A 24,591-nucleotide genomic window follows, 5' to 3' on the forward strand; every position below is an offset into this window, starting at 1 on the left:
GTGGTTTAATTCATTTCAAGCAGTTAACTGAAACATTTTCCAATGACCTGAACACCAAAGCTCATTTAACTTGTCATGAACATACCAACTTCTCAATTGTGTTGACTAAATTTGCTGCCCTCTTCTGGCTAGATGTGTGCATCAACACACTGAGCATGCTCATCGAGGACTGGGGTTGTGTGGAGCTACCCTTTTTTTGAGCATACAGTCCTATTAGGAATGGACATATTTGTCCCAAAATGTATTCACAGGTCCAGAAAAAGTAAGGTTGGTGAAGTCATGGAAAAGGATGAATGCGGAAGAGATGAAGGCAGGAGAAAACCGTCCAGACCAGAGTTAGCTGAAGATGCGACCGCTGAGGCCATTTACTCCACCATAGGAGCTGAAAGGAAGAAGTCAAGTCCAGCAAAAGGTCAGCAACACACTTGATTCAGGAAGGAACATGTTCATGTTAAAGGATATAGTAGACCTCAGTGGCAGCCTGCCTACACGTCAAGAGAAAACGTATTTGTTAGGCAGTTTCAGAGGCTCCACGTCATATTCTCCCGCAGAGAACACCAACACATTTGATCTGCGGTTATGTGTTGGGAGTCACATCCATCTTCCATCCATCCAATCTCTTGTGTGTCTTGCCTTACCGTTCTGTCCATTCCATTAATGATCGTGGCGCCTTCCAGCCGGGATTACCGGGTCGCACACAGTGGATTTCCCACTGCGCCCAGTAATGAGCAGCGATGTTGGAATTGGACTCCCATTATGGGAGCATGCAGCAGATTGCTTTTCACCAGAGTGTATTGTGAGAGCGGGTTCGGACGTGCCTTCCTTATTAAATATTATAATTGGCAAAGGGAGGGAGGTTGGAGATGGCCAGGTAACTGCTAATGGTTGTATGGACATAAAAAGTAATGCAATGCACGCTTGTTATCTCAACCTGCCCGGCACATATACCCGTGCGTGGCCCTTTCACCGGTGTGCAATTTCACAGCAAACAATTGAAGGGAGTCATGTCAAACTGGCCAGTTTAGGAGAGACTGCTATTCATGGTTTAGTATTGCTGAGTGAGAAACTATAGGGTGTCAATTCAATACCACTTGTTGCGCCACAAAAATGACCTTTCAGCCGCCTCAAACCAATGTACAAGCTCTATCCTGCAAAGTAGTCCAGGCCTATGTGATAATGTTGTGAAGGTTGAACTGTGTTTTGTTTGTGAGAAGATTAACTATCCCTTTAATGTTTGTGAGAAGATCAACTATCCCTTTAATGTTTGTCAGATGTTGAACTCTTTTTAATGCTCATCAAATGAGGCATGTCTTGTCTTCCTGCTGTTGTTAAAGCTCTGTAATAAAGTAAGGTAACTGAGACATGGGTTGGTTGTCGCAGAGTGCTCCAGACCTGGGTCAAGTCATACATCAAATACTTGACATGCACTTGATTATGTTTACAATGGAACTAATGGAATATATAGTCCCAAAAGTGCGATCTCCAGGCTAAATTAAGCATATCTTAAATACTTTAAAGTACTTTAAAGTCTCTTCAATATTTACTTTATCTGAACAGTTATTTGGTAGTGTTGGATATTATCTGAATTACAGAGTGGTGAAAAGCAATATAAACACCCTGTCACTTATGGGAACAGTTTAAACCTTTTTAATCCCAACATGTTTTATGGACATCTTTATTTATTGAGACAATAATCATCTTTGTGAATAACAATGTAATAATCATTGCTTGCATCTTGTCAAGACGAACCATATACATTTTAGCAACTGCATATAATGAACACTGGTACAGTAGAATGAAACTTTAACTGAAACAAACTATTTTCAATATGATTAGATTGGCCATGCAGTATTACTGGGCATCATGTTCCACTGCAGTATGAGCATGAACCACACTCTAGTGTAGAATCTAGATGAATAGAGGTAGAGCCGAGGACCGTGGTGCCATGGTTCTCCCTGGTACTGTAGCAGGTGTCTGTCAGAAGACCGTAGGTTCTATAGGAGATCCCAGTAGCTTTGTCTCACTGCAGCCCCCAGTGGAAGTGGACATCCTGTGGAGATCAGGCATAGATAATGTTACCACAGATCAATATTCTTCAGTGTATTTCCTAGATCAACTTCCTGAGATTCTACCATCTGTGACATATAGCTTGAGCCAATAAGTCGCTTCTGGGTTCCAATACTATCCATTGGTCTCTACCCTATCTCCTTGTTGATTACCCATGTTCTTCTGATCGTAAAGATCTGGGTAGGTCTTTTTGTTGACATGGTCTATTTTCTGATGATGACAATGATTTAGTTATTTGCAGATCTGCAAGGGAACAAGTTTTTGGTTTGGAATTGGGCCATATAGACACTCAATACCTGCTAACCTCAAGACTGCAAAAAATGTCATATACCATTACAATGCACTGACTTGATGTCTTACCCAGATAAATTATCTTACTGCATTGGCAGACAATTTACCTTATTTTAACCTAAAAAAGGCTTGATACAAGTCAGAATATCTTGATACGACTAAATATATGGATTCATTTTATGGGTAAGCGAGATCAAAACAATTAATTTTACCTTCATTATTTCAATACTAGACTATCAATCTAGGTAAGATTGCTTTAAAAAAAAAGTAGTACCTAGGTTGGCTTCTAGGTGCCTCAAGACAGTGAAGTGATTGTGTCTGAGTGTCTCAGCTGAAATGAGGGCTGTATTTGGGTTGTCTTGTCATTTCTCTCACCATTTAATTGACATGAATAACATTAAAGGCAAACTCAAGCATTGCCAAAAATGACTTGTTTTAACTTCTTATGGCTGGGAGCAGTATTGAGTAGCTTGAATGAATAAGGTGCCCCGAGTAGAAACTTCAGAGTGTTTTCTATCCAAATCTACTAATAATATGCATATCCTAGCATCTGGGCCTGAGTAGCAGGCAGTTTACTCTGGGCACGCTTTTCATCCAGACGTGAAAATACTGCCCCCTACCCAAGAGAGGTTAAGAGTGGGTGAGGTGGCGATGACGGGACTGGCTTCCTCTCTCACATCAAAACATATCTGCAGACGAGAGACAGATGGATAGAGAGAGCATGATTAAGCCTTGTTTTTTTATTCTACCACGGTCAGTCATCATAATCATCAGGAGGTGAAATGCAAAACTGACCTTGGATCATTAACTCTGGGACTACTAAATCTCAATCTGTATTTCAATGTAAAGCATCTCTTTAATAATACTTCCCTTTGACCCGACCAAGTGACCTCTCACCTATGATCATGCTGTGCCCTCTGTGTCAGCCAGTTCAGATGCGGGAGGGTTTACCAAAACAGCTGATATAACCTAGAGGATTTAGGGAGAAGGGGGAGAGGGATGAAGTGAAGGAGAGAGACTGTTATTGTGTGTGTGTGGTCTCACCTGGTGTCCACACTAAGAGGCTATGGAGTACTTTATGCTGAAAAACAGAGACATGATTACAAACAATAGAAGATGATGTCAATAGAAGATACTGTATGTGACGCAGATACCTATCGGGGTGTACCTGAAACATTTAAATATAGAGGGCTATGTGTCTCACCACTTGGTTATTGCAAGGCTAACCCCCAGGGAAATCATGACTTGGCAGCAACAGATAAACACAGCCATTTCACTGGACTATGTGATGTAAATCTGAAAATTAGGGTTAAGGGTTAAGATCTCATACAAGGGTTAAGATCTCGTACAACGCTGTGTACTACTCCCTTCACAGAACAACACAAACTGGCTCTAACCAGATTAGAAAAAGGAGTGTGAGGTCCCGGTACACAACTGAGCAAGAGGACAAGTACATTAGAGTGTGTAGTTTGAAAAACAGATGCCTAACATGTCCTCAACTGGCAGCTTCATTAAATAGTACCCGCAAAACACCAGTCTCAACGTCAACAGTAAAGAGGTGACTCTGGGATGCTGGCCTTCTAGGCAGACTTGCAAAGAAAAATACATATCTCAGACTGGCCAATAAAAAGAAAAGATTAAGATGGGCAAAAGATCACAGACACTGGACAGAGGAATATTGGAAAAAAGTGTTATGGACAGACAAATCTAGGTTTGAGGTGTTCGGATCACAAAGAACATTTGTGAGATGCATAAAAAAGGAAAAGATACTGGAGGAGTGCTTGACGCCATCTGTCAAGCATGATGGAGGCAATGTGATGGTCTGGGGGTGCTTTGGTGGTGGTAACGTGGGATATTTGTACAGGGTAAAAGGGATCTTGAAGAAGGAAGGCTATCACTCCATTTTGCAACGCCATGCCATTCCATGTGGATGGCGCATAATTGGAGCCAATTTCCTCCTACAACAGGACAATGACCCAAAGCACAGCTCCAAACTATGCAATAACTATTTAGGGAAGAAGCAGTCAGCTGGAATTCTGTCTATAATGGAGTGGCCAGCACAGTCACCGGATCTCAACCCTATTGAGCTGTTGTGGGAGCAGCTTGACCGTATGGTACGTAGGAAGTGCCCATTAAGCCAATCCAATTTGTGGGAGGTGCTTCAGGAAGCATGGGGTGAAATCTCTTCAGATTACCTCAACAAATTCACAACTAGAATGCCAAAGTTCTGCAAGCTTGTAATTGCTGCAAATGGAGGATTCTTTGAAGGACACAATTATTATTTCAATTAAAAATCATTATTTATAACCTTGTCAACATCTTGACTATATTTCCTATTCCTTTTATAACTAATTTCATGTATGTTTTCATGGAAAACAAGGACATTTCTAAGTGACCCCAAACTTTTGTATATACAGTATGTATATATATATATATATTATGTATTATTATTATTATTATTTTTTTACAGTTGCTTAAAACTTCTTATGGCAACAGCCAGTGAAAGTGCAGGGCGCCAAATTCAAACAACAGAAATCTCATAATTAAAATTCCTCAAACATCTTATACCATTTTAAAGGTAATCTTGTTGTTAATCCCACCACAGTGTCCGATTTCAAAAAGGCTTTACAGCGAAAGCACCACAAACGATTATGTTAGGTCACCACCAAATCACAGAAAAACTGTCACAAAAAGCAGAAATAGAGATAAATTAATCACTAACCTTTGATGATCTTCATCGGATGACACTCATATGACTTCATGTTACACAATACATGTATGTTTTGTTCGGTAAAGTTCATATTTATATAAAAAAATCTCAGTATACATTGGCGCGTTATGTTCAGTAGTTCCAAAAACATCTGGTGATTTTGCAGAGAGCAACATCAATTTCCAGAAATACTCATAATAAAAGTTGATCAAAGATACAAGTGTTATAAATGGAATTTTAGATCCACTTCTCCTTAATGCAACCGCTGTGTCAGATTTAAAAAAAGCTTTACGGAAAAAGCAAACCATGCAATAATCTGAGGTCGGCACTCAGAGCCCAAACAAGACAAAAAGATATCCGCCATATTGTGCAGTCAACAGAAGTCAGAAATAACATTATAAATATGCACTTACCTTTGATGATCTTCATCAGAATGCACTCCCAGGAATCCCAGTTCCACAATAAATGTTTGATTTGTTCGATAATGTCCATAATTTATGTCCAAATAGCTACTTTTGTTAGCGTGGTTGGTAAACAAATCAAAACTCACGAAGCGCGTTCAGACGAAATGTCAAAGAGTTCCGTTACAGTCCGTAGAAACATGTCAAACGACGTATAGAATCAATCTTTAGGATGTTTTTAACATAAATCTTCAATAATGTTCCAACCGGAGAATTCCTTTGTCTTCAGAAAAAGCAAATGGAACGGGAGCTACCTCTCATCTGAATGCGCATGACCAGCTCGTGGCTGCTGGCAGACCTCTGACTCATTCCCCTCTCATTCAGCCCCCCTTTACAGTAGAAGCCTCAAACAAGTTTCTAAAGACGGTTGACATCTCGTGATAGCTGAGGTTCATAGATTGGTATGAACATTAGTTCAGAACCTAACAAATGTGGCTCGCGTCAAATTCGTTGTTGGAACCACTCGATATGATTGGTCATATTAAAAACCTTGGGACCCAAATGCATAATGAGTGTACTCCATCTTGTGGTGGTCTGAAGTAATGAAGCCTTGACGCTGGGTACCTCGAAGTCCCACGGTGTAAGCTCGCAACTTTTAAATGAGGAACCACTATATACAGCGTTGTTTGAGATCTTCAGTTTCTTGGCAATTCCTCGCATGGAATAGCCTTCATTTCTCAGAACAAGACTAGACTGACAAGTTTCAGAAGAAAGTTATTTGTTTCTGGTCATTTTGAGCCTGTAACCAAACCCACAAATGCTGATGCTCCAGATACTCTCAACTAGTCTACAGAAAGGCCAGTTTTATTGCTTCTTTAACTTCTTTATGATAGGGGGCAGCATTTTCACTTTTGGATGAATTGTGTGCCCATAGTGAACTGCCTCCTACTCTGTCCCAGATGCTAATATATGCATATTATTATTACTATTGGATATAAAACACTCTGAAGTTTCTAAAACTGTTTGAATAATGTCTGTGAGTATAACAGAACTCATATGGCAGGCAAAAACCTGAGAAAAAATCCAAACAGGAAGTGAGAATTCTGAGACTGGTCAATGTTCAACTCATCGCCTATTCAATTCCCTGTACGATATGGATCTGTTTTCACTTCCTATGCCTTCCACTAGATGTCAACAGTCTGTAGAACGTGGAATGAAGCCTCTAGTGTGTTGTGGGGCCGGATGGGAGGTGTTTCAGTCATTGGTCTGGCAGAATGCCAGTTCCTGGTCACGCGCGCTCCAAACGATATCGTCTTGCTTTCCATAACTTCTAGAGACACAAAGGAATTCTCCGGTTGGAACGTTATTGGATAGTTATGATAACAACATCCTGAAGATTGATTCTCTACTTAGTTTGACCAGTTTATTCGACCTGTTATATAACTTTTTGAAGTTTTCGTCCGAGTTCGCCTGCATCTGCACGAGCGTTTGGACATGTGCACTAAACATGCTAGCAAAAGTAGCTACTTAGACATAAGTAATGGACATTATCGAACAAAACAACAATTTATTGTGGAACTAGGATTCCTGGGAGTGCATTCTGATGAAGATGATCAAAGGTAAGGGAATATTTATGATGTAATTTCGTATTTCTGTTGAATCCAACATGGCAGAGAAATTTTGTTATTTTTGAGTGCCGTCTCAGATTATTGCATGGTGTGCTTTTTACGTGAAGTTTTTTTGAAATCTGACACAGCGGTTGCATTAAGAACAAGTGTATCTTTAATTCTATGTTAAACATGTATCTTTCATCAAAGTTTATGATGAGTATTTCTGTTATTTGACGTGGCTCTCTGCAATTTCTCCGGATATTTTGGAGGCATTTCTGAACATGGCGCCAATGTAAACCGAGATTTGTGGATATAAATATGCACATTATCGAACAAAACAAATGTATTGTGTAACATGATGTCCTATGAGTGTCATCTGATGAAGATCATCAAAGGTTAGTGATTAATTTTATCTCTATTTCTGCTTTTTGTGACTACTATCTTTTGCTGGGAAAATGGCTGTGTTTTTCTGTGGCTATGGACTGAGCTAACATAATCGTTTGGTGTGCTTTCGCCGTAAATCCTTTTTGAAATCAGACATGTTGGCTGGATTCACAACATGTGTAGCTTTAATTTGGTGTCTTTCATGTGTGATTTCATGAAAGATTGATTTTTGAAAGATATATTTGAATTTGGCGCGCTACATTTTTTCTGGCTTTTGGCCAAGTGGGACGCTACCGTCCCACATATCACAGAGAAGTTAATCAGAACAACAGTTTTCAGCTGTGCTAACATAATTGCAAAACGGTTTTCTAATGATCAATTAGCCTTTAAAATTATAAACTTGGATTAGCTAACACAATGTGCCATTGGAACACAGGAGTGACGGTTGCTGATAATGGGCCACTGTACGCCTATGTAGATATTCCATTAAAAATCAGCTATTTCCAGCTACAATAGTCATTTACAACATTAACAATGTCTAAATTGTATTTCTGATCAATTTGATGTTATTTTAACGGACAAAAAATTTGCTTTTCTTTCAAAAACAAGGACATTTCTAAGTGACCCCAAACTTTTGAACGGTAGTGTACAGTATACACAGTGGCAAGAAAAAGTATGTGAACCCATTGGAATTACCTGGATTTCTGCATAAATTGGTCATAAAATTTGATCTGATCTTCATCTAAGTCACAACAATAGACAAACATAGTGTGCTTAAACTAATAACACACAAATAATTGTATTTTTCTTGTCTATATTGAATACATCATTTAAACATTCCCAGTGTAGGTTGGGAAACCCCTAGGCTAATGACTTCTCCAAAAGCAAATTGGAGTCAGGAGTCCGCTAACCTGGAGTCCAATCAATGAGACGAGATTGGAGATGTTGGTTAGAGCTGCCTTGCCCTATAAAAAACACTCACAAAATTTGAGTTTGCTATTCACAAGAAGCATTGCCTGATGTGAACCATGCCTCGAACAAAAGAGATCTCAGAAGACCTAAGATTAAGAATTGTTGACTTGCATAAAGCTGGAAAGGGTTACAAAAGTATCTCTAAAAGCCTTGATGTTCATCAGTCCACAGTAGGACAAATTGTCTATAAATGGAGAAAGTTCAGCACTGTTGCTACTCTCCCTAGGAGTGGCTGTTCTGCAAAGACGACTGCAAGAGCACAGCGCAGAATGCTCAATGAGGTTAAGAAGAATCCTAGCGCGTAAGCTAAAGAGTCTACAAGTCTATGATACGTAAAACACTAAACAAGAATGGTGTTCATGGGAGGACACCACGGAAGAATCCACTGCTGTCCCCCCAAAAATTGCCACACATCTGAAGTTTGCAAAAGTGCACCTGAATCTTCCACAGCGCTACTGGCAAAATATTCTGTGGACAGATGAAACTACAGTTGAGTTGTTTGGAAGGAACACACAACACTATGTGTGGAGAAAAAAAAGCACATCACGCCAACATCAAAACCTCATCCCAACTATAAAGTACGGTGGAGGGAGCATCATGGTTTGGGGCTGCTTTGCTGCTTCAGGGCCTGGACAGCTTTCTATCATCGCCGGAAAAATTAATTCCCAAGTTTATCATGACATTTTGTAGGAGAATGTTAGGCCATCTGTCTGCCAATTGAAGCTCAACAGAAGTTGGGTGATGCAACAGGACAACGACCCAAAACACAGAAGTAAACCAACAACAGAATGGCTTCAACAGAAGAAAATATGCCTTCTGGAGTGGCCCAGTCAGAGTCCTGACCTCAACCCGATTGAGATGCTGTGGCATGACCTCAAGAGAGCAGTTCACACCAGACATCCCAAGAATATCGCCGAACTGAAACAGTTTTGTAAAGAGGAATGGTCAAAAATTCCTCCTGACCGTTGTGCAGGTCTGATCTGCAACTACAGAAAACATTTGGTTGAGGTTATTGCTGCCAAAGGAGGGTCAACCAGTTATTAAATCCAAGGGTTCACATACTTTTTCCATCCTGCACTGTGAATGTTTACACTGTGTGTTCAATAAAGACATGAAAATGTATAATTGTTTGTGTGTTATTAGTTTAAGCAGACTGTGTTTGTCTATTGTTGTGACCTAGATGAAGATCAGATCAAATTTTATGCAGAAATCCAGGTATTTCCAAAGGGTTCACATACTTTTTCTTGCCATTGTATATATTTATTTTATATATTTTTTGCTATAAAAAGTGCCTTTTAGGAAATGTATCCTCCTACATAAGGTAACATTTTAACCAGCATGAAAGTATGTTCTGTATCAGAATAGTTGTCAGAGACTCTGGGTGGCTGACAGTAGGGGGTAGAGGTAATAGCCATTTAGAATGTTATAGGTGATTGCAGAAAGGAAAACATTGAGAAGCGATTGACGCTGTTTGGCCAGACGGCAGACTTACAGTGTAAACTAAAGGTGTCTGAACATGATGACTCACATGAGGGGGAGATTCAGGTTAACATGAAGGGACATGAAGAGAAAGGTATTGGTAGTTGCAGTAGATGGGGTGATTAGTGGATAATATGGCTCTGTGTTTGAGATCTTTTTTTTTAGGCATACCTCAAAAGGCACTATGAATGTGCTTATAATGTGTCTATATAGGGCAGCCAACAGAGACACAACAGACGTATGGCATATTCAATAAATGATAATGAATTAGTGTATTTTGGGTTTAAAAACCCCTCACGCTGTGAAGCACAGAAGGCTGCTTAGGAAGGACGGCTCATAATAATGGCCGGAACGAAGCAAATGGAATGGCAGTTAATATCACGAGCCCGTTCTCCCCAATTAAGGTGCCACCAACCTCCTGTGCTGTAAAGGCATAACTTGTCCCATCCACCACCAATAAACGAATGTTATCCTTTTTCTGCTCATCTGAGTTGCTTAAATATGGTATGATTCCTATTTGTTTGGTCTTACAGCAGATGTTAAAACATTCCTATGACATGTTAAATAAGGCTTTCTGACTCTGTTTTCCCCCCAGTGAAATGGATCACAGGTCGTACAGCAACTACAGAACATCACACTGACAGAAGAAAAACACAAGGTTAGGGTTAAGTTCAGGCTTTAACTCCAAATGTATAAGGTTAGGCATTCACTTAGAATGGTTAAGGTAGGGGATAGGCTTCATCTGCCCATCCGCCATTCCCGCCTACAACACACCCGCAAAACCGAAACCTACTTGAAGGTAACAGTGCTCACTGTTACCCCTAGTGGCCTGTTTCCACATCATCTCCCGACATCCTCAGACATGGATGGACATCGAATACTGACTTGTATCACTGGTGACCTGGCTGGTCTCAAGTAGGAGAGCTGATCTAGGATCAGTTCCCCCCTGTCCATGTAATTGTATTCATTGTGGTCATAAGGCACTCCTGCTCTGAGACGCTTGATACATGGTCCCATGTCACCCAAAAGACACATAGTGCACATTTCTAATAGGCTATTACCTCCCATTCCAATACATTTCTAGAAGACTACTAGAAAACTGAATAGTCAATTTAACACCACATGGTTGAAGGCAAGACTGTTAGAAAACACAAGACTGTTTATTTATCTACTGAATCCATCCTCGATACATATTATTTTTATATTCAAGGCACATTAGGGCCATGGTACCGATCCTTTGAACACACTCAAGGGTGAAGCCAACATGCTCAATGTGTAGCAATAGATTTGGAGACAAAACATCAGATAGTTTTTTTCTGCATCCTTTAATATAACTTCACAGAGCAGGAAGTGTGTGAGTCATGAAATTTGCCCTGGTTATCTGCTTTCACACGCTCCAGCCGGCCGGCCAGCTAGCAGCCCACGGAAACGGGACGAGAGGAGCTAGAGCTGTCCGAGTCACACACACTTGCATGCTCCCAGGCTTCACAGCACAAGCATATACACACACAGGCATACACAGGTGCACACACACACATAGGTGTGCACACATGCAAACATACACACACACACACACACACACACACACACAACAAGTGACTTTAGAACCCCTTTATTGTAAGGTTCTTACTTGTGTAATGTACAATTATTTACCACAAACAGGTATATCAGATGTTTTATGCAAAAATGTGTTCCCACACTGTAATTACACTGTCTATGGAACTACCATGTAACATGTATAGGTATTTTTTTGAATGTTTTCTTTATTCATACAAACAAAGACCAGGTGATGTATACACTTAGCTATGGAAGACATCTTTGTCTGAGAGGGAATAATTGTATATCATCTTGTTATGGAGGGCCTCCTTGTGAGAGTGTGTGTGTGTGTGTGGGGGGGGGGGGGGGGGGGGGGGAGAATGTGTGAGGTCAGCTCATCTGACCTCTAGCAGCGACCCCTATGCTATGATTGGTCAGAAGCCCCCCACTGACCCAGAGTGGTATGGCCAATGTGTATGTGTGTGGATTATTGTGCTTGTGTGTGTGAGAGGTGAATAATTGGAATTGATAAGCATGAACGAGTTTGTCTGAGATTATTCAATGTATTCCTACTATCCAGCCAATTCAAGAGGGCTTGCCATTCTCTTTGATATTTCACTGATTATGACAATACCAATTTGCCTTGTAATGCATAATGAAATCAAAACATCAAAAGGAAGAGGTGTACATTTCTCGGGCTGAATGGGATTTGCGTTTAGGCAACACCTCTAATGTAGGCCTGCTCAATAGTTATTTGTTTATTGCTAGCCAATTTAACTCATGAGAATGTTGAATCTGACAAAAAAGTAGGCATATTCTTCTCAAATAATGTTGTCAATTCCGCCATTGACAAGCTAGCCTACAATGCAACAGTGTTGAAAGTGTTAATAAATTGGTAGTTTTTGAAATACTGTAATTCAACTTGACACATTGGCAAAAACAAAGGATGAATATATAAATAGTTGTTTCGATAGTTAAGACCTAATTCACCCCGTTCCCAGTTCAAACGAGAAGAAACTCCATGATTCTATTGAATAATCGCCCGCCATAACCGCTTGGCGCCCACATGAAAAAAATACATTTCTATTTTGAAAACATGAATTTTCTATTTGCTTAAGATTTTTCATGTATTATATATAATAACCCACTAAGATGACCAAATCTATGCCTGATTTGGTTGATATTTGAATACAAAATTATTTGAATAGGAAATTGCTCATGCATTTTTTTCAACTTGTGCACCCGTGTATCTGAAATAAAAAATTGCAAGGGCATGTCGAGCACATTTTGCACAGAACAGAAAGACCTAAACAAGTTGACGTGCATAACAAAGTCGTTGGAAAATAGCTTTCAGAAGATCGGAGTTGCATGTAATTGGTGTGTGTAATTGGACAACAAATAGACACCATATTGGCAAAATGTCTCACATGTTTGGCACACCATGACATGAATATTGAGAGCTTGTTAATTATTTAGATTAGAAGTAACGAGTCATGCACGGATGTGTGCTCTCACTTGCTTAATTTGAATTCCCAGGGGTGGGATAGAGGTGATAGGGTCTGCATTTTCTGTAACTTTTCCTTATCATAAGAACCCCAACATGAGGTGACTAAATTAGACAACGGATTGAATCAGCATTCACATTATGTTTCGTGATATTTCTATTTCTGTAAAGAGTAAGCTACAATCACAACGGAAATAAAACAACCAAGCGAAAAAACCTGCAAAAGGGTAACACATCTTCAAAAAGGTAACAAAGCGTTGCTTATTCTCTAAAGTCGAAGTAGTTATTAGTCTTATTGGTGCTGTTTGTGGTAGCCTAATAAACTGTGAGGTTTGACTGTACGCTTGTTTATTCCATGTGTAACTCTGTGTTGTTGTTTGTGTCGCACTGCTTTGCTTTATCTTGGCCAGGTCGTAGTTGTAAATGAGAACTTGTTCTCAACTAGCCTACCTGGTTAAATAAAGGTGAAATTAATACAAAATGATTAGGCTATTAGCGAAGAAGGCCCAGCATAGTGGAGGATAAGCTCTTGAAATAACATTGACTTCATGAAACAAGGAGTTGAGTTTACTTTTGAATGGTTGTTTACATCATCTTTAAAATGAATCTCAATAATGACAGCTATCAAACCGAAGCGTTTTTAATATTATTAAGGACGTTCGTTTTGCAGGAGGTAAAATTGAGCTGCAACAAAATAAACCTGGTCAAATAGATTTCCTTCCTAAATTTTAAAAGCTAAAAGCATTTTGCATCATTTTAAATTCAAAAACGTGAAATAATTCGGTCACAAATAAAAAATGTTTGAGCAAACCACTTGTGGTCAATTACCAAAATATAAGTCTGTCAACCCTGTTATATTTTTGTAATTTATTGAAAAGATTGAAATATATTTCTTACCGGGTAGTCCATGCTTAACAGAAGGAGAGGTCTGGAGTCTTGGGCGGTTTCTGGGCGAGTGAGATGTCTCCCTGAAGACGTGTCTCTTCAGGCCCTCTTTGCCCAAATGTTGATTGGGATGTGTATTGAGACGCAGACTGCATATTCGCCAGGCTGCAAGACTTATCCTTGTCAGCCTATTATTGCTTCATGTTACCGACTCCATCAAACTCGAGCGGATCTGAAATTGAAAATGTACTGCTTCCAGGTCTTTAGGAAACATTTTTAGGGGGGCTGTTTTTATGGAAAAGGTTTGTTTGGTGTAGCCTAGGTGCTCCAGCTGGTGGATGCTGCTATAAGGGCAAAAAAAAATCAGACCAATATTTATTTCATGTCATGTTATATTTGATGAGCCTCAACGCGCATTAATATGGGCTAATAAAATTGTGATTGACTTTCGCAACAGCACAAGTAAATTAGGTCAATTATTGTTTCAAACATTGTATGAGCATAATGAATAACACATTATCAAATGAACAAGAGCTCACCTGAAAATATGAAATAATCCCTCTAGGCCAAATAAACCCCCCTGCACAGTGCATTTGATTTCGAATGGAAGGCTATTTCCCTCGACATCTGCTGAAGGTTTGAGTTTTCTTGTTAGCCACAGTGCTAACTCTTCCATTTTTCATCAGCGCTCTACAATGATCTCGAGCTCTGCGCTGACATCAGATCACAAGTCCCAGCCGCCTCCGTCCCCGAGCTACATACCTGTCTTTGTTTGTTCAAACTTGTGAATTATATTTTCTCGGTGCCTTGTAGTTGTTTTGATTTTCTATAAACACACTGGTGCATTTGATAACGGACCACATTGTAAACAGGACTGTCGAGACAAAACTACAATGCCGGATCGAACATGTCAACACAATGCGTAAAAGAAGGTGCATGGGCTCTCTGGAAAAAATAGTAGGCCACATTTAAAAATGTTTAATGTACTATTCAGCCAAGTATAACATTGTTATTATCGTAGTCATTGTTAGCCAATTGTTATTGATATTATGATTGGTGTTGTTATCTAATTGAAAATACAGATTGTTGTAGATCTGCACAACAAATATTGCAAAAGTGAAAATATTTACAATATGAACATCTACGCCCAGAACACGACGCCATAGGCCTGTCATATAGCCAATCTCTCAATAGGCTAGAGAATAGTTTTGCAATAGTTAATCGTTGTGTTTATGAGAGATTCGTAGAACATTGCACAAGTCAAAATAAAAACAAGATGCTAACATTGTATTGGTATTATTGATTATGGTAATGTTTTGTGATATAGAATGTTATGTAAGTCTATAATCACTTTCCACTGCATCAAGAGGCGCATCTTACACGTCCAGTGCTGCTCATTGTTTGGCTATATATAGCACTCGTGATTATTATGTGTCAGAAGGTAATGAGCTCGGGCCTTTGTTGTGTGGTCCAATTCCAGTTTGTTGATTCCAGTGTTATTTCAAGCACCAGTGATCACTCCGGGTCCTTGGCTAAAAAGCAGACATGTATTCAGCAGTTAATCTGGCGGGGCATCTCGCCCTCTCCACCCGTGCATCTCCCTGCGTCTCGATTCATATGTGTATTGGAGAGGGCCATTGTTTTCGCTTTAGATTAGTAGACCTAGTAGCTAGCATAATCGAACCCCGATAGACACACTGTCATTCCCTGCACTATAGACTCGACAAAACTCACACTAACACTTGGATCAGCACAAAAATCCTCAACAAAACGTTTTGAACAATATTTTTACTTCCATTAAATAAAACACAATAGTTTATTTATTTTTTTGTTGAAAAAAAACGAAACAAAATTCCGTACTAAATAGTATACACAGAGCAAAACCAATTTAATTTCGCAGGAACATTTGATGCGTCTTTTTATACGCAAGATTGCTACTCTAAATCGATATTCACACAGACATTTAATAATAAATTTATAATATGTTAGAAACACACAACTGGTGCGTTTAGTATGTACATTCCCTTGTTTGCAAGCAAAACATTATTCCTTTAGGGTTTTCACATGCTTTGTTAAATTTAACCTTGAGAAAACTGGAGAGCAACAGCATTCGCCTCAATAAACTGGAGATGATATTTCCATATATATACAACCTTTCAGTCAATTAACGTCCAAAATTAGAAACCTCAAAATAAACAAGCGTGGAAAGTAAAGTATCATACATTCTCCACTCGCCGATGTAGAACAAAATTCTAATTAGGATTGGAAAAAAAGCCTAATTACTTCCGTTTAAGTTTGAAACTCCATCGCGGGTTTCGGTGGTTTAGTATTCTAGTGCCCTTCTGAAAAAAAAAGAAGTAGTCTCTCGTTCCTCTGACTGGGGCTCGTGAAATTCTCAGGTATTACACTGGTCTATCCACGGCGTACTGGCACGCGCTCAGATTTGAGCCTGGATTCTGAACACTGGTGTATCCAAAACTCGAGTGCTGCTTGGCTTTCAGTCTCAGGCTTGCCAGACTGGAGTTACAAGTGTCCCTGTACACATAAGGAGGGGTCGGCGGGGCGTACGGGCAGGTTGGCGTGGGAACTCCCGAATTCAGAGAGGGGTTGCTAAGGTTGTTTAAATTATTGAGGCTGTTGAGGCTCGACCCGGGCACGCCAGTAACCGAGGACGGCACCATACTGGAGGTCATGCTCATTGAAGAGATGGAGTTGGGCGGGGAGAACATCGTCTGCGATGACAAAGGGTTGACGTTCATGGAATTGAAAAAAGGGAAGCTTTTGGTGGACAAGGAGGCCGAAGTTAGCCCTTTGGCGGCCCAGTTGTTGTATGTGTAGCTGGGGTACATGTCTTCATAGGGCTGCATAAGTCCATTGAACTGAGGACCGAAGCCGTTCTTGCATAGCTCGGCTTGCTGGTTTCTTTCCCTTTTCCTCCATTTTGCTCGCCGGTTCTTGAACCACACCTATGACAAAGACAAATATGAGTTCAGAATTTAATAATAGGCTATTAATGCAATATGAAGGCGGCCCCATGTGTTTATTTTATAGCCAACAGACCAACATAAGAATATTTGGACCTGTTGGCTATCCTGTGCAATTCACAAAATTGTAATTGATGGGTAGTCTAATTGGTCTGCAAGGAACCAGATGTGGTATTCATGTGTGGCCTTCAGGTGTGTCTTAAATCAAAATCAGACATACAACTGTAAATCAATTAAATTAATTTCTCACAAATGACAAATCTCGACCTTACCAATTTGCAAAATAATTTAAATATACACCTCAATTATTATTGTTAACACAGGCTTGGCAAAATAATATAAATATACAACTCAATTATTATTATTGTTAACACAGGCTATGCCAAAAATGTATAACGAGTTATTCTCAAACGTTTAATTAATTTACATAATCCCCCCAAAAAACGAGTATTGCTTGAAAAGCGCAACGCTATTTGTGATAACAATAGTATGTCGGATTGCAACTCTACCAGGCCTAATTGAGTCACTTTCTCTCATGCAGAGCAATCTGGGTTGATTCCAACAGAATCCCAATACACATCCATCGTTCCTAACTCTCTGAAGATGTGTATTCCTCCACAGGCAGAGACAAACACGTTAGTGGCTTTAGTTATACAACACGAGAATGACAAACGCAAAATACAAGCTTTGCACCTCATTCACACGAACATAGTAACAAGATTGGTATCTGTCACCCATTAATGTTAATAGTCCGAACAGCTAACAAGTTAATTAGCCTGTAATTATGCTTTGTTTCTCTAAAACAACTAATAACAACCTAATTATCTAGTTATCAGCAATGTCAGATATGTAACAAAACTGTGATATTATAGCCTAAATATAGTAAATGTGTGAAATTGCTATATTTAATCAAGTTCTATTTTATCCACTGCAGAGATATTGACAGTAAAATCGTACTGTTGTACAGGGAAAAATATATGAGTAAAGTAGGTGGATGACCTATCATTATAGATTTTCTAAATAACAATGCATTATAGGCGTAGCCATCTAATGTATGGTATTTTACTATTTTTTGACATTATAACTGAGTCATATCATTGCAAAGAATAGCCAGTCTGAGTATTTGTTTTTAGGCAGCCAATTATTTACCAAGGATATTGGGAATGCAACTTTATTTCCTTAAGACAACATGTTCTAGAGGTGAGTAATTATGCGTGCCTAAATTCCCTGCGTAATAATTGACACCCTTGCCTCGACTCCATATACGAGTGGCACAAATAACCCGAAATTATACACATAAATGGTGTTCGTTTTTTCTCAAGGGCCTTACCCTGACGCGGGCCTCTGTGAGGTTGGTCCACACGGCTATCTCCTCTCTTGTAGACATGTCCGGATAGCGATTCCTCTGGAACGTGGCCTCCAGTTCCTGTAGCTGCTGGCTTGTGAAGTGAGTCCTCTGTCGCCGCTGTCGCTTCTTTTTAGAAGGATCATCTGAAGAGTCGTCAGTTTTGCTCTGGCCCTTTGAGTCTTTCTCTGTTGAAACAGTAAACAAAATACTACATGAGTCACTGTCTGGTCGGTCACAGGCGTGAAGTAGCCTGTCCTGGGTGGTATTATAAAAGGTATCCTCATCAAATTGGAACCCATTTTAAAACTTTTGGATGAAATGTTACTCTCATGGTTAAACTACTAATAATGTAACGATTCCTTATTTGAAGCATGTAGGCTACATGAAAATTAGTTTAAAAGCCTACAACGTGACTTCAAAACAATGTCAGTATGCACAATGGTAATACTATACAAATGGTATTTAAAAACGTTTATAGATTTTGTAATTAATCGAATATAGGTTTACATTTTTTTTTAAATGTAAATGTTGTATTACAATTATTACACTTACAAAAATATGCGCGAAGACAAATAAATCAATTACTGGCGCAATCACAATATCTGCATAGTCAAAAAGAGAGTGATCCTCTGTCTGATATTTCCAATACCCAGACTATTTGCATACATAAACTAATAACGTCCTCGATCTCAAACTGTTTTTGTTGAGAGAGGCTGTAGGGAGACATCTTGTTTCCTATCATCAGAAAAACGGCCATCCATCCTCAAAAAGCCATGTGCTGACAGTAGTCTGCACCACGGGATGATTCTTACCTACGGACTCCGGACTGGAGGTGTCTGATACTGTGTGCACCTCTAACCGGTGTTTGGAGTCCACAGACCGCTGCAACGGCTGCAGACTAGAGGCCATTGCTAGTGCCGTGTGGTGCGTGGAGGAGAGTTTAGTCCCGGTTAGGTGGTGGTGGTGATGATGGTCCAAATTCAATGGATCCTTCATAGAGTTCATATGAATAGGATAGCGCGCAAAACTCGCTGTCAGAGGCGGATTAAGTTCCCTCAGTGCAAGCAAAAAAAGAGAGACGTCCGACGGATAGAGAAAAGGGGGAATCAGTGGTGTTAAGATTCACAGCAACACGTCTCCTCTGGCAAATTAATGTTTAAAAAAAGTTGTTTAAACGGCTTAAAATGTATTTAGAAGAAACCTAGCATTATTCGCGTTGGATGAAAATGCAACGGCGTTTTGATTGAAGGAAGAGCAAATATGTATCTCGGGCTGATACCGCAAGCTGTGCGGAGTACCAGAGTGACAAGGGCAGGTAGGTGATATTAGATCCAGAGGCTAGGCACACTACGCCGCTCACTCTTCATTTCAGCTGTTCGCTGTGCTCTGGCTGTCCCACTGTGACTCTCTCATACACCTTTGACGTCACCGAGAGCCCTCCCATTTTTTTGACAGGCCGTCAAAGTGGACATGACGGTTTGCCCAGCCAACCGGTGCGCGGAGAAATAAGAGACGTCTGCCAAGGGGTACAGTACCGTGCTTATTTTTCTTTTTAAAAAAGCATGTAAAGAGAGACGGGATGCACCGTGTAGTGTAGCCTACCCAAGACGAACCGAATGCCCGTTTTGCAGAATTGAACACTAACCCAACTAAGGCAATCATATCTAAAAAGCAAGTCAAACGAACAGCATGATGTATTTATTTGGTAACAATTGGCCTATTCATTGTATTCTTGCTAATCTTATCTTCTTCCCATTGAAGAAACGAAGCAATAAAGATTACCTGATGAACTGACCTTTCCATTAACAGTCATCTATCTCTAAGCAAGGCGCACAAGAGCAACGCTACATTATGTCTATGATGGGGATATGGTGATGCGCTGACCCCATGCAGGGCCCAGTTCACTGAACTGATGTTGTCACTTTCAAGTTGTTGCCCAATTCGGGCCTACCAGATAAATTATGACCAGCAAAATCAACCACATCAGAAGTAAAGTGATACAATCTAGTCACACATTTATCCTAATTTGTCACCAATTGGGTAAAAGTTAAATGGCCTTGGTTTAGGCAATAAGTAACCATTTCATTCTAGCTCGTCAAAATGACGCAGTTTATCTCGGTCCTTAGCCGATATCCTGTACGTTTGGACCTCTCAGCGGTTCTCAGGGAGTCGACTTGTAGTGGTTTTTAATCTGATAAGACTCTCATTTGCATAAGAATTTGGTATAAGGACTTTTAATGACTTAGAGCTGATTTCCCATTGCATTTTCGCTAATTCCCTCAAGATCATGACGCGTAAAAATAAAGTAAACATATGTCCAGTATCCTAGCAGATAAATGGCCTATGCTTGGAGGATATTCTCTAAGCATGCTTTTGACAGCAGTTACATGTGACCACTATACTTCCCCTTAGGTCTTTGTGTTAACATTGTAAATGCAAACAGCATTAAAATCTTCATTCATGCAACACTATACACAATAATTTGGAAGAAAACGTTGTCAGTCCCCACAAGTCAGATAATATATTAATTGATAATATAGTATTATTTATGAATGCATTGATATTATTAATTAATAATAATACAAATAATAATAATAATATCACACAAATTCTTCATAATTTGAGTTGATAAAAAAATAAAATTGTTGCATGCATTCTTGATAAGGCAATAGGCCGGCATGTAAACTGCTGAATATTTAGCCATCACGCGTCTTTTCACCCCATTCTCGTAGATATCAGGATATGGGCTACTAATACGTTATTGAGCTAATCCCGTGAAAGCCCTTGATATACACCTTATTTGCACTCTTGTGGGAGAGCCGCCCGCGGACCATGGAGGAAGGCAGCGAGAGCTGTCGAAACCAAGGGTATGATTATTCCTCCATCCTCCCTCCTTATAAAAAATTATTTCGTGCTGTGTGTTTGGCCACCCCACTGTAGGTACGTACATATGTAGACGTACATATGTAGCTGGCCGATAATATATGCAATCCTTGACTGAAGATGTGAATTTAGCCTGCATGTCTTCCGTTCATCATTTATTTCTTCAGTTTATTTGAGGATTCTAGGGAATGCCTATCCGTTCGCCCCTGTTATGCATATCAGGTGGATTTTATTTGTTTAAATCTCCCTGATATGCGATTCATTTGGGGTCTAATGCTTCATGATCTAAGTGGTGACCCATTTTATTTGAATATGACATAGGCCTAAAGCATTCACCTGCATTCTGCGTGTTGGCGAGGATTCTGAGAATTGATTTATGTTGACTGATTTGTCTTTTAATAGGCAATTTAAAAAAATAATAATTCAAAAGAAAAACATGTAAATGGCATAACAGTCCAAAGGTTTTGTGTAGGCTATGCAAGCAAGTGATTGCTCAATTATTTTCTGAAAGTAATACTAGATTTGCAGTGGATTATCGGTTTCCTCTTCTTTTTTACCTTCAGAATGCTTTATCTCTCTTCCACGGATTACCGCGCGCGATACGCCATAGAGGGCCATTAATTAGTAATTCAGTCAATATAAGGGAGACGACAAGGCTTTTTACATAAGATTAAGGGGACATCAGATTCCCCCATTAGTATATTCCTCCTCACGAATAAGCTTTCATTATACATTTAGTTTTCCCTGGAGTCAATCTATCAAGACCTGCATATATTAAGGCTGGCGTAAAACAGTTGAAAGGGGATCCCAATAATCAGGTCGCTCGAGTGTCTCTTCACTCCGGTGCCTACATTTGCAAGCCTCGTTGGCTCATCATTGCATTACCTCAAATAATTATGTTTTCTATTTATCTTATTATTGTTAATCAATGAGTGATCACAACGCCGTCCTTGCACAAGTTGCTGCTATGGAGCAAAGTAGGCTCAAGGGATGATGCGTGCTTTGTCACTTGATTAGATCCAATACAGCATGAACGAAAATAAAATGAGCTAAATTAAGAGTTGACAAACTGGTAATTCGTTTAGCACTTAAACAATATTCGTTTTATGTCATTCCCTGAAAACACAATCAATTAAATCCACTCCAACATTATTGACATGGCCCAGACGAAATAAACGGTATTTTTCGTTAATGCAGTTTATACTCATACGGACAATAGCAGTTTTTGTTTATGTGCATATTTCTGTGTATGCATTTAAAATGCGTCATCATATTTTGGCATAGGCTAACTGATATGGGCCACAACTTGGTGTAAGATACATTAATACAGCATGGAGTGCAATATCAATTACAGCTACTGTAAGTTCCAATGGGAGTCTCATAAAAGTAAGAGTTCCTTATAGGCTAATTTAATACATAAAATTAAGTAGCCTGTCATTCATAGGCCAAGGGTCGGCTATTAGACTACTTAATACGTCAAATGAAGAAAACAGACAACATGACAACAAAGAAAAGTAGTCCATATATAGTATTGCGTGTAATTTGTAACCTCTGGCACATTTAACAAAAGCTGTGTGTATGAAGATAGAATTTATGCTTAGGCCTTTCCCAGTCGCCCGCTACTGCACATCCATACCCAGCCACCAGGTGCCACTCTAAGACAGTATAAAACCACTTTTTACATATTAACTGGACTAAAGGCCTAGACTGGTCTCTGATATTTTGGGAACGAAGAAGTAGGCATATGTAACAAAAAGTGACAATTAAAGAAGAGAAATGCATCGTATTTCCTGCTATGCAACGGAAACAAAACGCGAAATTATGCTGCTATAATCTCAGCATCTGTTTTCTGCAGTGGGCGAAAAGGATGTCACGTTGAAGTGTGGTGATGGTGCGTCAAGAGTTACACATAGATACTCACCTATTTGTGCACAAGTTGATGCAAGTTTGCGGCAGTGGGAGTCCATTGTCGCAATTAGAGGAACGGCTTCTGGAAAAGAGAGGGACTGGATGTATTATGAGAATGCTGAAAATGTTGCATCGATTACACACTACATTGTGTGCTCCAAAAAAATCACACAATTATAATTAATTTACACTCAATAAATTGTAGTACAGGACCTAACACAATTTTCACCTATATGTTTTCATAATTGTTAATATATGACACTATACACAATTTTCAAGTTTCCTCAAATATCCAACATTTGAATAGGCCCCATTACATAAACTGCTCTTCAAATGTGAGGCCCATGCAGTCCCACAGAAAAGCAGTGCAACGGAGCTCTGTGACGGGGTTGGTGTAAATTGTGCCAGGCAGCATGCAGCAGTTTGGGGCGCTGGAAGTTGAGTGAATCCGCAGTAAAATCACGGGATTAATGGCTGATTGAGATGTCTGTCGGTGGGATATTACAAAATTCATTATCGCAGCTCTATACTAACTCGATATGAAGTAACACAGATGGGATTTTATTAGACCAGACTTCCGACTGTTTGCTTATGATAATTTAAGATGGGAAATTTGCATGCAATCATGCTGTTAACCGTTTTTCTCCTTCATTATTTTTCTCTCTGGACCCGCCTGCGCAGCACGGATCTGCTACTCGCCTCACCTGCTTTATAGCATACATCTGTGATTCTATTCAAACGGGTGAGAAATTGGAGGTTAGTTTTCCCATGGCGTGTACCTGCTAACCCTGGTTTGAGTGGAGTAGGTTCTCGTGTATTCCGCCGTAAAATGAAAGATGGGGTGTCAGATTGCAAGGTGTAAGGTTATTGCAAATCCCTCGTGTTATCTAATCAGCGGCAGAAATACGATTTCATTCATATTTCAGCAGGCTTCCCTTCGCCCCTTCTCTTTACAACTGATTTGGAAATGACATTGACGGGGAATAGCCGTTTCAAAGAAGTCACATATAAAAAGGAGCAGTAGCCTTGTATGCACATAGGCCTGTGTGGGAAATGTTAGAAGTTCAATTGATCATATTAATTGGATTCACGTTACTTAAAAAAAAGAAGTAATAATTCAATTAATATTGCACGATTAGGAGGTAAATGTACCTGTTTGTAGAAGTTTATTTTAACTCCAATTTAACTTGCAAGCATAGTTAATACATACTATACATTACTTTGCATTTCTCTCATTATGATAACCATTGTACTACTACTAGGCCTACTACTACTACTAGGCCTAGTACTACTACTACTACTAGGCCTAGTAGTACTACAAGACCTGCTACAACAACTACTACTACTATTATTACTACTGCTACTTCTACTACTACTGTTGCTGCAACTACTACTACGATTACTTCTGCTATGACTACTGCTGCTGCTACTATTACCACTGATCCTACTATTACTACTATTACTACTACTCCTACTACTGCTACTACTACTACTACTACTACTACTGCTATTGCTACTACTACAACAACAACAACTACTACTACTACTACTAGACCTACTACTACTGCTGCATCTACTACTACTAGGCCTACTACAAGGCCTACTACTAGTAGTTCTACTACTACTACT

At 39.6% G+C, this 24,591-nt stretch overlaps 1 protein-coding gene and 1 long non-coding RNA gene across 6 annotated transcripts in view; both read right to left on the reverse strand.

The window, feature by feature from the left end:
- Positions 1–1,631: 1,631 nt before the first annotated feature.
- Positions 1,632–14,002, reverse strand: LOC129858271 (uncharacterized). 3 transcript variants are annotated; one of them, XR_008760000.1, is made up of 4 exons: positions 13,852–14,002; positions 3,256–3,327; positions 2,633–3,047; positions 1,632–2,050 (listed from the first exon to the last, which is right to left on the reverse strand). It is a non-coding gene; the product is annotated as an uncharacterized LOC129858271 (long non-coding RNA). The 3 variants fall into 3 exon arrangements; XR_008760001.1 differs by having other exon boundaries at positions 2,979–3,047; positions 13,852–13,997; XR_008760002.1 differs by lacking the exon at positions 2,633–3,047 and having other exon boundaries at positions 13,852–13,992.
- Positions 14,003–14,802: 800 nt separating this feature from the next.
- pitx2 (paired-like homeodomain 2) overlaps positions 14,803–24,591 on the reverse strand; it is a 66,094-nt gene continuing 56,305 nt past the window's right edge. For 2 of the 3 annotated variants that reach the window (XM_055927394.1, XM_055927395.1), the window contains exons 2-4: positions 22,976–23,044; positions 18,154–18,356; positions 14,803–16,805 (exon numbers count right to left, since the gene is read on the reverse strand). In XM_055927394.1, the coding sequence (XP_055783369.1) occupies positions 16,242–16,805; positions 18,154–18,356; positions 22,976–23,044 (836 nt within the window). In that variant the 3' untranslated portion in view covers positions 14,803–16,241. Of the gene's footprint in view, positions 16,806–18,153; positions 18,357–18,983; positions 19,574–22,975; positions 23,045–24,591 lie in introns of those variants that run through there. The other variant, XM_055927393.1, reaches the window with a different exon arrangement.

This window comes from Salvelinus fontinalis, chromosome 6 (assembly GCF_029448725.1).
Source record: "Salvelinus fontinalis isolate EN_2023a chromosome 6, ASM2944872v1, whole genome shotgun sequence".
Classification (NCBI taxonomy): domain Eukaryota; kingdom Metazoa; phylum Chordata; class Actinopteri; order Salmoniformes; family Salmonidae; genus Salvelinus; species Salvelinus fontinalis.